General features: G+C 36.9%; 1 protein-coding gene across 1 annotated transcript in view; it reads right to left on the reverse strand.

The window, feature by feature from the left end:
- MYOZ2 (myozenin 2) overlaps window positions 1–11,284 on the reverse strand; it is a 52,810-nt gene extending 41,526 nt beyond the window's left edge. Inside the window, exons 1-2 of the mRNA XM_011952709.1 lie at window positions 11,086–11,284; window positions 10,462–10,551 (exon numbers count right to left, since the gene is read on the reverse strand). Coding sequence (XP_011808099.1) covers window positions 10,462–10,537 — 76 coding nt within the window. The 5' untranslated portion in view covers window positions 10,538–10,551; window positions 11,086–11,284. The remainder of the gene's footprint in view (window positions 1–10,461; window positions 10,552–11,085) is intronic.
- Window positions 11,285–13,201: the final 1,917 nt, after the last annotated feature.

Consider the following 13,201-nt stretch of genomic DNA (forward strand, 5'->3'; position numbering starts at 1 on the left):
AAGAATATAAAGTTCTACAATATTAGCAACCAATAGGACTTAATTGACATTTATATTTTATTCAACAACAATAGAACACACATTTCTTTCAAGTGCCAATGGAATATATATCAAGATAGATCATATCCTGGGCTATAAAATAAACCTCAACAAATTAAAATGATTAAATTATTCAGAGTGTTAGCACTGATCACAATAAAACCAAACTAGAAATTAGTAACAGAGCAATAACAGGAAAATCTCCAAACACTTGGAAACTGATCAGCATACTTCTAAGTAATTCATGGGACAAAAAAGGAAGTCTCAAAGGAAATGAAAAATCCAGTGAACTAAATGAATATGAAAATACAGCATAGCAAAATTTATGGGAAACAGCTAACGCTGTGCTGAGAGGAATATTTATAGCACTAAATGCACAGTTAAAAAAGAAAAAAAGTATCAAATCAATAAACTAAGTGTCTGCCCCAAAAAAGTAAAAAAAAAGATGAACAAAATAAACCCAAAGCAAGCAGAAGGAAAGAAATAATAAAGATAAGAGCAGAAAACAATGAAATAAAAAACAGAAAAACAATAGAGAAAATCAATGAAGTATGGAGCTGGTTTTTAAAAGATCAGTAAAATTGATAAATCTCTAGTGAGATTAACACAGAAAAGATAGAGAAGGCACAAATTAACAATATTAGGAACAAAATAAGAGATATCATTACAGACACTGCAGATAGCAAACAGATAATAAGAATATTAATACTACAAACAATTCTACATATAAATTCACATAAACTTGAAAAATTAGAAAAAATTGACCAGTTCCTCAAAAAGCACAAATTACCTCAGTTCATCCAACATGAAACAAGTACTTGATTAACTATATTACTATTCAGACAATTCAGTTTATAGTCTAAAACTCTCCTCACCTCCCAAAAGCCTTCAGACTTAAATGATTTCACTGGAGAATTCTATCAAATATTTAAAGAACAATTATCACCAATGCCACATAATTTCTGCCCCAAAATAGAAGAGAGTTCTTCCTAGTTCATTTTATTAAGGTAATGATATTCTGATACCACAGCCAGAGAAAGACAACACACAGACAGGCCAGACGGGGTGGCTCACGCCTGTAATCCTAGCACTTTGGGAGGCCTGAGGCAGGTGGATTGCTTGAGCTCAAGAGTTCAAGACCAGCCTGAGCAACATGGTGAAACCACGTCTCTACCAAACACACACACACACACACACACAAATTTAGCTGGGCATGGTGGTGCATTGGTCCCAGCTACTTGGGAGGCTGAGGTGGAAGGATCAGTTGAGGCTGAGAGGTGGTTGCAGTGAGCTGAGATCAGGCCACTGCACTACAACCTGGGTGACAGAGTGAGACCCTATCTCAAAAAAACAAAACAAAACAAAAAACACACACAGAAAAAGTTACAAAACAATATTCCACATACATATAGAAGCAAAATCCTTAACATATTATTAGCAAATATAATTAAGCAATATATAAAAAGAATTTTATATCATGAGCCAGTGGGGTTTAATCCAGGGAGACAACGCTGTTTCACTATTCGAAGATCAATCAATGTAATTCACTATGTTAACAGGCTAAGGAAGAAAAATCACATTACTATATCTTTGAGATCTAGAGTGAGGCAAAGATTCACCATGTTCACAGGCTAAGGAAGAAAAATCACATTAGTGTAATTTTGGGACCTAGGGCTAGGCAAAGAGTTGCTAAACAACACCAAAATCACAATCCATAAAAGGAATAATTGATAAACTGGACATCATCAAAATTAAAAATGTTTGCTCTGAGACAGACCCTGCTAAGAGGATGAAAAGACAAGCTACAGGATGGGAAACAATATTTTCAAAACATATAACATTGAGAACAGTCTAGCATAAATACAGAACAATCAAAATTAACTATTAAAAAAGCAAACAATCCAATTAGAATGTGGACCAAAACATGAAGAGGCATTTCAACTGAAAAAGATATACAGATTACAAATAAGCATTTGAAAAGATGGTAAACATCATCAGTCACTAGGGAAATGCAAATTAAAATCACAATGGTATATCACTACACACCCATCAGAATGTCTATAATGAAAAATGACAGCACCATTTGCTGGTGAGGATGTGGAGAAACTGGGTCACTTGCACATTGCTGCTGAAGATGTAAAATGGTGCAGACACTCTTGAAAACAATTTCATAAATTCTGTTATAAACTGAATGCAGAACTACCCAGCAATACTGGACATTTATCCCAGTGAAATGAAAACTTGTGTTCTTGGCCGGGCGTAGTGGCTCACACCTGTAATCCCAGCACTGTGGGAGGCTGAGGCAGGCGGATCACCTGAGGTCAGGGCTTTGAGATCAGCCTGACCAACATGGAGAAACGCCATCTCTACTAAAAATACAAAAAATTAGCCGGGCATGGTGGTGCATGCCTGTAATTCCAGCTACTTGGGAGGCTGAGGCAGGAGAATCGCTTGAACCTGGGAAGCAGAGGTTGCAGTGAGCTGAGATCGCACCATTGCACTCCAACCTGGGCAACAAGAGCGAAACTCCGTCTCAAAAAAAAAAAAGAGAGAAAACTTGTGCTCTTGCAAAATCATATACACAAATGTTCATAGCATCTTCCTTCTTGATAATCAAAAACCGAAACAACCCAGATGTATTTCAATGGGTAAACTATTAAAAACACTGTGGTCCATCCACAGCATGGTATTCAGCAACAAAAAGGAACAAATCATTGAGAACAAGACCTGGATGAATCTCTAGAGAATTACACTGAATGAAAAAGTCATTCCCAAAAGGTTATATGCTGTATGTATGATTTCATTTGTATATCATTCTTGAAATTACAGAAAATTTATAGAAACGGAGAGCAGAATAGTGATTGGTCAGGGTTTAAGGAGAGATAAGGCCAAGAGAGAAGTGGGGATGGCTATTAAAGGGCAAAACGAGAGACCCTTATGGGAATGGAAATGTTACATCTCTTGACTGTATCAATGTCAATATTCTGGTTGTGATATTGTACTATAGTTTTGCCAGATGTTACCACTGGGAAAGGGCACATGGGATAGCCCTATATTATATCTAACAACTGCATGTGAAACTATGATTATCTAAAAAAAAATCTCAAGATAAAAAATTTAATTAAGAGCTATCAGGCCATGAAAAGACATGAAGAATCCTTAAATGCGTATTTCTAAGTAAAAGAAGCCAGTCAGAAAAATCTGCTTACTGTATGATTCCAGCTATTTGACATTCTGGAAAAGACAAAACTAGGCAGCATAAAGATCCATAGTTGCCAAGAACTTGGAAGGAGGTAGAGAGACAGGGATGAATAACTGAAGCACAGGGGATTTTTAGGGCTGAGAAACTATCCTGTGTGATGCTGTAATGGCAGATATACGACACTGCATTTGTGAAAGCCCATAGAACTGCGTAACACAAAGAGTGAATCCTAATGTAAACTATGGACTTTAGTTAATGCTATGGTTTGAATGTGTGTCCCTTCCAAAGCTCATTTTGAAATTTAATTTCAAATAGGCGGTGGGTCACGCCTATAATCCCAGCACTTTGGGAGGCCCAGGTGGGCAGATCATGAGGTCAGGAGTTCGAGACCAGCCTGGCCAATATGGTGAAACCACATCTCTACTAAAAATACAAAAATTAGCCATGCGTGGTGGTGTGCACCTGTAATCCCAGCTACTCGGGAGACTGAGGCAGGAGAATCGCTTGAACCCAGGAGGCGGAGGTTGCAGTGAGCCGAGGTCAGGCCACTGCACTCCAGCCTGGGTGACACAGCAAGACTTCATCTCAAAAAAAAAAATAAAAAGAAAAGAAGAGAAAAGAAAGAAATTTAATTGCCATTGTGACAGTATTAAGAGCTCAGAGCTTTAAAAGGTAATTAAGCCATGAGTACCCCACCCTCATGGGTGGGATTTGTGACCTTATACAAGGATGAATTCAGCCCCCTTTTCTTTCCTGTCCTCTGCCCTGTGATGACTCAGCAAAAAGACCCTCCGTTGATGCTGGCACCTTGATACTGGACTACCTGGCCCCTGGAACCATGAACCAATTTCTGTTCAGTATAGACTACCCAGTCTCAGGTATTCTGTTATAGCAGCACAAAATGGACTGCAACAGTTATCAATATTGGTTCATCAGTTGTTACAAATACACACTGATGCAAGATGCTAATAATACAGGAAACAGCAGTGGGGAAGAAGTTTATATGGGAACTTATTGTACTTTCTCCCTCACTTTCCTGCAAACCTAAAACTGCTCTACAAAATAAAGTCTATTATTAAAAATGTTTAAAAATTTTTATACCTCTTTCTAATGCAATGAAGAACAGCTCTGTTTGGCTCTCTAGCATCCCCAAACAAAACAAAACAAAATGCTGTGCTTCACAGTCCCCAGGAATGGTAGAAATAGCCTATGGAAAAGGCATAAGAAAAACAGAGCAGAGTATGTGAGGGTATTTTACAACAATTTCCTGAGATTTGCTCGTCAACTCTGCTGAGTTCTACAGGGAATATTCACACTTACTTATTTGCAAGTGTTTGGAGTCTCTATCACTATGTGTTTGGACCATGAAAGGATGAGCAAGTTTATTTTTCAGTGTGTCTATGAATATCCCTCAACATACTAGACAGTGTGATGGGGATGCGGTATTTCAAGTTTTTGATTCTGGATTCAGACTAGCAAGTTCCATTTAGATTATAAAAGATAGAAGAGATGTTATGCTCTTGAGGTTATTTATATCCATTGTATCTGTATGGGGAAAATATGTAATGTTCTACTACTGCATATCTCTTTCCAACTCTGTATTTAGGGCTTCCATGGTGGTAGCTTGAATTTGGTCATGGTGGGAGCATTTATATCACAGAAATTGGCAAATTCTACAAATCAAAACATCCCTACTGCTGCCCCATTTGAGAACCAATTGTTAAATATATAATAGCATACTAATGGACACATTCATCAGTGTCAGGGATATTTTGCATAAACATATAAAACACACAAACAAAATTCTCCAAGGTTTTCTTCCCTTCCCTTCCCTTCTAATAGTTAAATTTATGATGTCACTGGAGCAAGCGTTTCAGAAACATTTGTGAGTTAAGGAATCTAATGCATGATCACGCTCATTACTTAAACTTTCAGAGTCAAGAACGCTGTCATCTGAGCACACAGATTCCAAGTTCAGCTGTTCCCTGCCCTTCACTGAAAACCCTTGCGCAGGTTCTTAATGGTGTGTTTAATCTTGATGCTTGATAAATGATATGTTTTATTTAGAATACATATCCTTGCCTTCATGGCTTAGAAGGTTGTCTTTGTGGCATTAGATCATCTATTGAAAATAAGGCCAGGCATGGTGGCTCACGCCTGTAATCCCAGCACTCTGGGAGACTGAGGCAGGCGGATCACCTGAGGTCAAGAGTTCGAGATCAGCCCTGCCAACATGGCAAAACCCTATCTCTACTAAAAAAATACAAAAATTAGCTGAGCGTAGTGGCAGGCACCTGTAATTCCAGCTACTCAGGAGGCTGAGGCAGGAGAATCACTTGAACTCAGGAAGCGGAGGTTGCAGTGAGCCGAGATTGTACCACTGCACTCCAGCCTGGGCAATAGAGCCAGACTCCATCTCAAAAAAAAAAAAAAAGAAAAAACAATATGGCTAGGTATACTTTCTTATTGGTGTCATTTATACTGATCCGTAACTTCAGTTAGATGAGTTAATCTAATCCATAGTTTGCAAAGACACTCACTTACAAATAATTGTAGTAAGACAAAACACCTTTTAAAACTGTTCTACTATGATTGGCAACTGCAATTACTAGAGGGTAGCTAGCTGAAGCTTATTTGCTTTAGGGTGGGCTCATTGATTATCTGCATTTGCACAGAACTCTTCCTCCTGTCCCTGGACAGTTGGCCTATGTAATTGAATAATAGTCCACAAAATATGTTCTTCTATAAAGTAATATGTATGTACATATTACATATAACATGTAAGATCATAGTCCAGACTGTGATTTTGGGTAATGCCTTAAAACTCCAATTGATAAAAAGTTCTGTGATAATTATCTCTACATAAAAAAGTTGATTTTGAATACCATCTGTGATTCTTTATTTTCTTATTTCATACGTCTTTGTCTTGATTTGAGTTCTAAGGTTATTTTATAAAGTTTTAAAAAATTAGTCATTAATAAAAATATTATTTAAAAACTATAAATCTATAAACATTCAAAAAATGAGATTACCAATGTACTGAATTACACAAACAGAATAATCTAGTACTGTTTATAGGATGTGTATCTAAAACTTATTTGAGTGAAAAAGTCTTCAAAGAAAGCTAGGATGATGGAATAATATAGCTAGAATTGAACTCTACAATTTCAACTTCAGTGTAAAATACAATTTAGCCTAGTTCTCTTGTACTAGTTTTCTGGAGTGCCTTATTAGAGGTTAGATGCTTAGACAACTTATGAATTCACAAGATATGACTGCACACTACTTTTCAAAATAAAACGTGCAAACCTTTCTAGCTCTTATTTTTCTTGGGGCTATGAGAATGCTAATGTGAAAGGTTAAAACAAACAACAGAAAATTACCAAACTTGTACACTGAATCATTAAGTTCTTCTTCTATAAACTTTTTATATTTGATAGGAGGTATGAAAGGCCTTTTTGGCGTCTTCATTTTGATTTTGAAGATTTGATTAGTTACAGTTTAAGATACGTTCCTACAAGAGAAGTAAAAGTGGTCTTCATGTAATCGTTCATCTGAAATTCTAGACTTTGTACTTATTTTCAAAGAGTCCTTGCAATTTATGTCAACATTATCATTTCCTTTGTTACTGATGGAAGAACTCAAACACACTGATGTTTGGCTTCTGCACATAGCTCAGTAAATTAGAATCATGGAATTTTTAAATTAGATGTATCAGCAAATCCAGCCTTCCTCATTTTCTGATGTGAAATCTGATGTCTAGTCTGGAACCCAGGATCCCTGGTACCACATTAACAACAGCACTCCATCTAGAACCTGGGCTTCCTGTTTTCAGACCAAAAGCTAAGCTCTCTTCCTGAAGTTACAAAAACAACCTGCCCAGTTCTCTTTTGTGTGCTGGGAAAAGCTATTGCCCAATCATGAGGAGAAAAAAACAAACAAACAAAAAACATACCAAAAAAAGCCCTCCTAGAACCCAGGTGAGAGGACTGTAGGGTGACCGGAACTTACTTAGGAGGCACTGTGGTCTTCTCTATTTATGAAGCTCTTATTCTAAACTGTCAGCAATATCCATGCTTGAAGTCAGGGAACATCATACTCTCAGTTCTTCTTATGGTTTTTAAAACTCCAATTCCTTCCCCCCAGCATTTCTAAACAGATGCCAGTTTCTCTAGAGTGCCTCTCCTTATTTTATTCTGATTGCCCCCATCTCTTTATCAGTTTATTACTTCCTATCCTTTCATTCTTTCCTACCTCTCTCTCTTCCTTCAGTCTTCAAGTTTCAAATGAGTTACTAAACAAGAGAAAAATATGATTAATACTGGAAAATATGTACAGATTTAGGGGTAAATTACGCAGGGCTCATGGGTGGGGACTATTAGAGGCCATCTTTTCTCGTCTCCATAACTAATTCATGCACAGATAATGCCAAATTATTTTTTGTCTTTTACAATAGCACTTGTTAGATAGTAACAACTGTGGCTGAGATACTTTTATATAAAGCACAGAGGTTTGTCTCACAAAAGTAACCAGGACAGCTTTACCATTAGCTCTGCTTCCTGCCAAGGTGATGATGATGGTAATCATAACTATGATATGAGGAAGGTAAATCTAAAAGCAGGCAGCCTTCATGTTTGGGATGTTTTTTATTAGTCATTTGTTGGGAGTGTGGTATATTTGCTTCTAGTATGTAATTTGAAACCAAATCATAATGGGTTCAAAATGAGCAACAATTTGGGGGTGTGATTAGTAGAGGCTGGGAGTTATCCACCTCTTACTCATTCTGTGCAGTTAGCGTTATAATCTATATGAAGAGAATTTTTCAGTAATTCTTTGAGGTTATTTCTCCTTCTGATGGAATGAGGGCTCTGATGTAAAACTCTCCATTTCTGATTCTTACATTTTTCTACTGATTTATCTCAAAGACTCACCCACTGCAGTCTCTTTCCATTACAAGAATGGGATTGAATTTCCACCTCATGTTCAGAGGACAACGACTGATTTAGCTAACTCATTGTCACATTTCATACTCCTCCAAGCTAAATGTTTTTGGAAAGTAGTAATAAAAATTAAATGAGTTATGATGCTGAAAAAAAATTCCGATGCACAAGGGGAGAGGAGGGAAGGTAGGAAAAGGGGATTTTGACTGGAACATCCTTTTCCATTTGTCTTTATAAAGGACAATCCTTTATAAAGTCAAAATTTGATTTATTTGTCTTACAATTAAGATCAAAGCAGTTGCATGTTTTATCTTAAATTATCCAGATTTTTACTGCTGCAAAATGTTTGAAAGTTTGGAGGATCACTCCCAAAAGAGTTTCTCTGAAGTTCATTTTATTTCTGCATCCTGAGAAAAAATTATACTCCCCTAGCTCCAGATCGCTAAACATCATCAAATAGTGAAGTTCCATATAAAATGTCAGAGGAAATAAGAGAAGAAAAATATTTGAGCTGTTTCATAAAGTACTGAAGTTATTTCATCTGGGATGAGCTTGGAAAGAGTCTGATTATCTCCACGTTATCTGAAATACTTGACATTCCAACAAAGACAGAGCATGTGACTCCTCTTAAGGGAGCTGGAACTCATCCAGTGACATGGGAGGGAGGTTTCAGCTGACTACGTGGCTAGGATTTACTGGTGGTGAGATAGTGGTTTTGAGGGTTTTCCCCACTTTGATATATAATTGTGTGTTTTTTCCCCAAGTATTTTTCATAAAAACTATAGTTATGCTTATAAAAAAGGAAAAAAAACTTCTTACCTTTATGATCTATGTCAGAGCAAACAGAGTAGACTCCAACACATGACTTAGGCTGGAATACATTAAATGGACTGACTGTTTTATGATTAGGATTCCATTAGAAAACAATAACATAAAAAGTCTTATTTTAAGGTAAACAATTTTGTCACAAACTCTAGTGATCATCTGATTTTTGACACATTGATCAGGGAAGCTATAAAATAATTTCAAGTAAACTACTTGAAGCTGGAAATACAAAGATGCATGAAATTTTAAAAAGAGGCATGAATTTTGAAACTTTGGATTGGTACGAGTTCAGTTCTGGCATCTGATTCAGAATTATTCTCATTTTATTCCAAGCTAATTTGACATTATAGTAAAACAGGAGAACCAAGTTGAATCCAGTATAGTGGTTTTGTATTGCAGAAAATAGAAAACAACAACAGGACCTCTTAGTTATGACTACATTGTGTGGGGAGCACCTAAAAGTCTTTGATTCTGTTCCTCTTGTTTTATGGAAGGTGCAATATGAAAACATTATGCGCAATACTCTTCCCAGGTCTCAAGCTTCTAGGTCTCAATATATGTAGTGGTGAAAGGCTGCATTCCTTGTCAGTAGAGAGGAAATAAGGAGGCATTCTGAAAATTCCACAAATATATCTGGAATGGCTCAAATCAGCTCCTAAGAGTACCTGAATTTTTTTTCTTAACTTTTAAAATTGATGCTATACCTTGCTTATAAACAAAGTTGAATTTCCTTTATAAGACTCAAAATGCAAGTTATAAAGCATTGCTTTCTCAAGTTATTTGCTGGAATTTAAAGAAAAGGAGAGAGTGAAATAGTACCTTATATGTAATATATATTTATATTTTTTGAGTCGTATGCTTTAAGACTACAATAACTTTATATTTTCTCAGAAGTTCAAATAAAAGTAGACTTTGCACACAAAATATGTTAGTAAATCAATTACCAAATTTGAAGAGTTAAATAAATAAGCAATAGAAATGGAGTTAAATAATAAGCAATAAATATGAATTCTAACTTAATAGCTTTATAAAAAAGATGACAGAACTTATTTTGAGTGATTTATATAATGTAAGGTAAAAGAAATCAAGCTAAACCATGTGAGATGGACAATGAAGAGAAGATTGTATGAGACTTGTCCAGAAAAAAAAAAAAAGAATCTAGAGTGATCTTAACTTATAATGTGGAAGGCAGGCCAAGCAGAATGTACATCAGCTGTCAGATTGCTTCATGCCTTTTACAGCAGTTGTTCCTCTGAAAATAGTTTCCAAATGAGAAAGGATGACTACAAAAGGATTAGTTACCATAGGCTTTTCTACACCCCCTAGAGCTCCAGGTTTGTTACGACAGAACAGCAAGAATTTAAAGGACGTAAACTATGGAATATTAAACAACGTCAGGTTGGAGCCACATTCATGCTGATCTATATTAATGCTACGAAGGATTTTTATTGATACCATTTCCATGGACTTCCTTCATGATGGCTGTTGCTTGCTGTTTTCTCTGCTTCACCATAGCATTATGTGATAGCATGGTTTGTTTGTTCCCTGTTAAAAACAAAGGGACATTATTGAGGCAATGTGAAGAACTCATTTGGAGTGTCTCATAATCACTGTTGTGAAAGACAACATCTTTGTTCTTTATTAAAAAGTTATTATCGCTTGCTACTGAAAGACTTCAATACGCATTCCTTATCTGGTGACACAGTATGTTATTCATTGACAGGCAATGTCACAGTGAACAGAGACCCAGTCTTATCTGGACATTAATATAATGATCATCAGGCAGTGAGAAACAATGAAATTGCTGGTCTCCTTTCCCCTCCCTCTCTTTTCTCCACAGTATTTTAATCTATCATTGTCTCCTCACTGGCCTTCATTTGTACCAGCATCACACTCCATCAATTCCAGCAAACTGTAAGAATGAAGAAGACACTAGATTAAACCAGAATTCTTTGGTGGTAGCATTTTAATATTGGCAACAGCTGCGCTTTAAAGCAGAGAACACCCATTTATGAGTCACAGCTCTGAATCTCCTTGGACAACTGACTAATAAAACATTTTAGGAAACAACATACTCACCTTGCTGTTAGATTGTGCTTTTTCAGCGAGGATGAATCCCAGTTTGTGGAGGAAGACTCTGGAGATGGACTATGGATGGCACTTGGGCCTGATGGTTTTTATCCTTGAACCTGGGACAGCATGGTCCCTACTCTGACTCAAACTGGGGACTGAGCTTTTCTGAAGAGACTGGCATTCAGCTGACATCAAGTGACTATATATAGCACCAAATACTTTAGCTACTCATATCTTCCTGGCGAAAGGGAGGAACAGGGAAAGATTAGGCTCTCTCCATTGTGTTTCTAGTTTGTGAGACGGTTAAATGAAGCATTCATTGGACATGCAGAAAGTTTTTGGTGAGCACTTTTTGTTTGAACAGATAGTAGCCAAAAGGGATTTTAAACACTTTTAAACATCTAGCTCTTATGTTACATCTTAATTGAGGGGGCAAGAGACACACACATATGAATCAGAACAGAATGATAGATTATTCATAATTAAAATGAACAATATAGGCAGTAATATCTATGTAGACTCAAGAAGAAAGGAAGGGGTGGATCAATAGAGCCAGTTCTTAAGCTGGAGTGAGAACTCATGCTAGGTTCAGAAAAGTACATAGTATTTGAATAGTGAACTCAGGAAGCATTTTGAAATGGACCATTAGAGGGTGAGCCATGAAGCTGGGTAAAAGCTGAGACTCACAACTGGGTCATGCTTTTTGAAGAGGCCTGCAGAGACCAGTCCTTGCAAAGCTGACTAGTCTCTACAATGTCTAGGGTCAAAGATTTTCATTTGCGGGCATGAAAAGATTTGAAAGGTTTGCCTTTCAAAAGGTTTGGCCTCCTTGATGGTCCCTGGACACGAAAGCATGTTCTCATCTCTGGGCTTTTCCTTTTACTACTTCCCCCTTTCCTTTTACTATTTCCCCCTTTCCTTGGTTGAAATGGTATCCTCAACAGATAATCATTATGTTAATTTTGGTTTCCAAAATGAAAGTAGATACTGTATTCCTTTTACTATTTCCCCCTTCCATACTTTCTCGCTATTCACATGACATAGTCATGCATTCAGGAGTCTGCTCAGATAACAATCCCTCATAAAATCCTTCCCTAATCACCTTGTCTAAAATATCACACTGTGCCACTCGCTAGTCCCTTACTCTGCTAAATTTTCTTTATATTTTTCTATTAGTTAAGATAAAAGTCAAAGGGGAGTGACAGAAACTCCTCCGAAACAGAACTGTAAAATGATGGAAGATGTTTCTCTCACAGGTAAGCTTAGTCTAGAGGTAAGTAATTGAGGGTTTGCATGATTGACATAATTATCAAGGGCTCAGTTACCCTCTAATGTTTTGCTCCACTATCCCTAAAATGCAGACCCCTTGGGCCTAATTGGCTGCCCCAGCTCCAGTCAGCATACGTATATTTCAACCATCAGGAAAAAGGGCAAATAATGAGAAGGGAACACTGTCTTCCTTTCAGAACATGTCTGATATTGTTTATACTTCCGTTTACATCCCATTGGGCAGATCTTAGCTGTATAGCCGTGCATAACTCAAGAAAGGTTGGGAAGTGTAGCTTCTATTCTAGGTGGTCATGAGCCCAATTAAAATTCATACATAACTTACTAACAAAGGAAATCATTGTTACTGAGTGACAACTCAGTTTTTTCACTAAGAACATGTCAACATTATTCTATCTATCTATCTGTCTATCTATCTATCTATCTATCTATCTATCTATCTATCTATCTATGTATCTAGCAAAAGTTTATGTTATGTACACTTCTAAAGGTTGAAATGGTGTCCTCAACAGTTTTACTAGCACCTATAATCCTAGCTACTCTGAAGGCTGGGGTGGGAAGATTGCTTGAGTCCAGGAGGTAGAAGTTGCATCTATCTATGTGATATCTCTTTTTTCTACTAAACTATGAATCCTGTAACGGCTTGGGCTTTGTATCTTCAGCAGTTGGAACTGTATCTGGCATATGGTAAGCACTCAATATTCATTGAATGAATGAATGAATGAGTAGGTTGATGATTAACTGCAGAATGCATTAGAGATTTGGCATGCGTTTGGAATTCAAATGAACAGTTGCTTGAATATACAAAGGTGGTGGCTATTTGTGGGAGGAGTTG

This window comes from Colobus angolensis, unplaced genomic scaffold (assembly GCF_000951035.1).
Source record: "Colobus angolensis palliatus isolate OR3802 unplaced genomic scaffold, Cang.pa_1.0 Scaffold345, whole genome shotgun sequence".
In the NCBI taxonomy this organism is placed as follows: Eukaryota; Metazoa; Chordata; class Mammalia; order Primates; family Cercopithecidae; genus Colobus; species Colobus angolensis.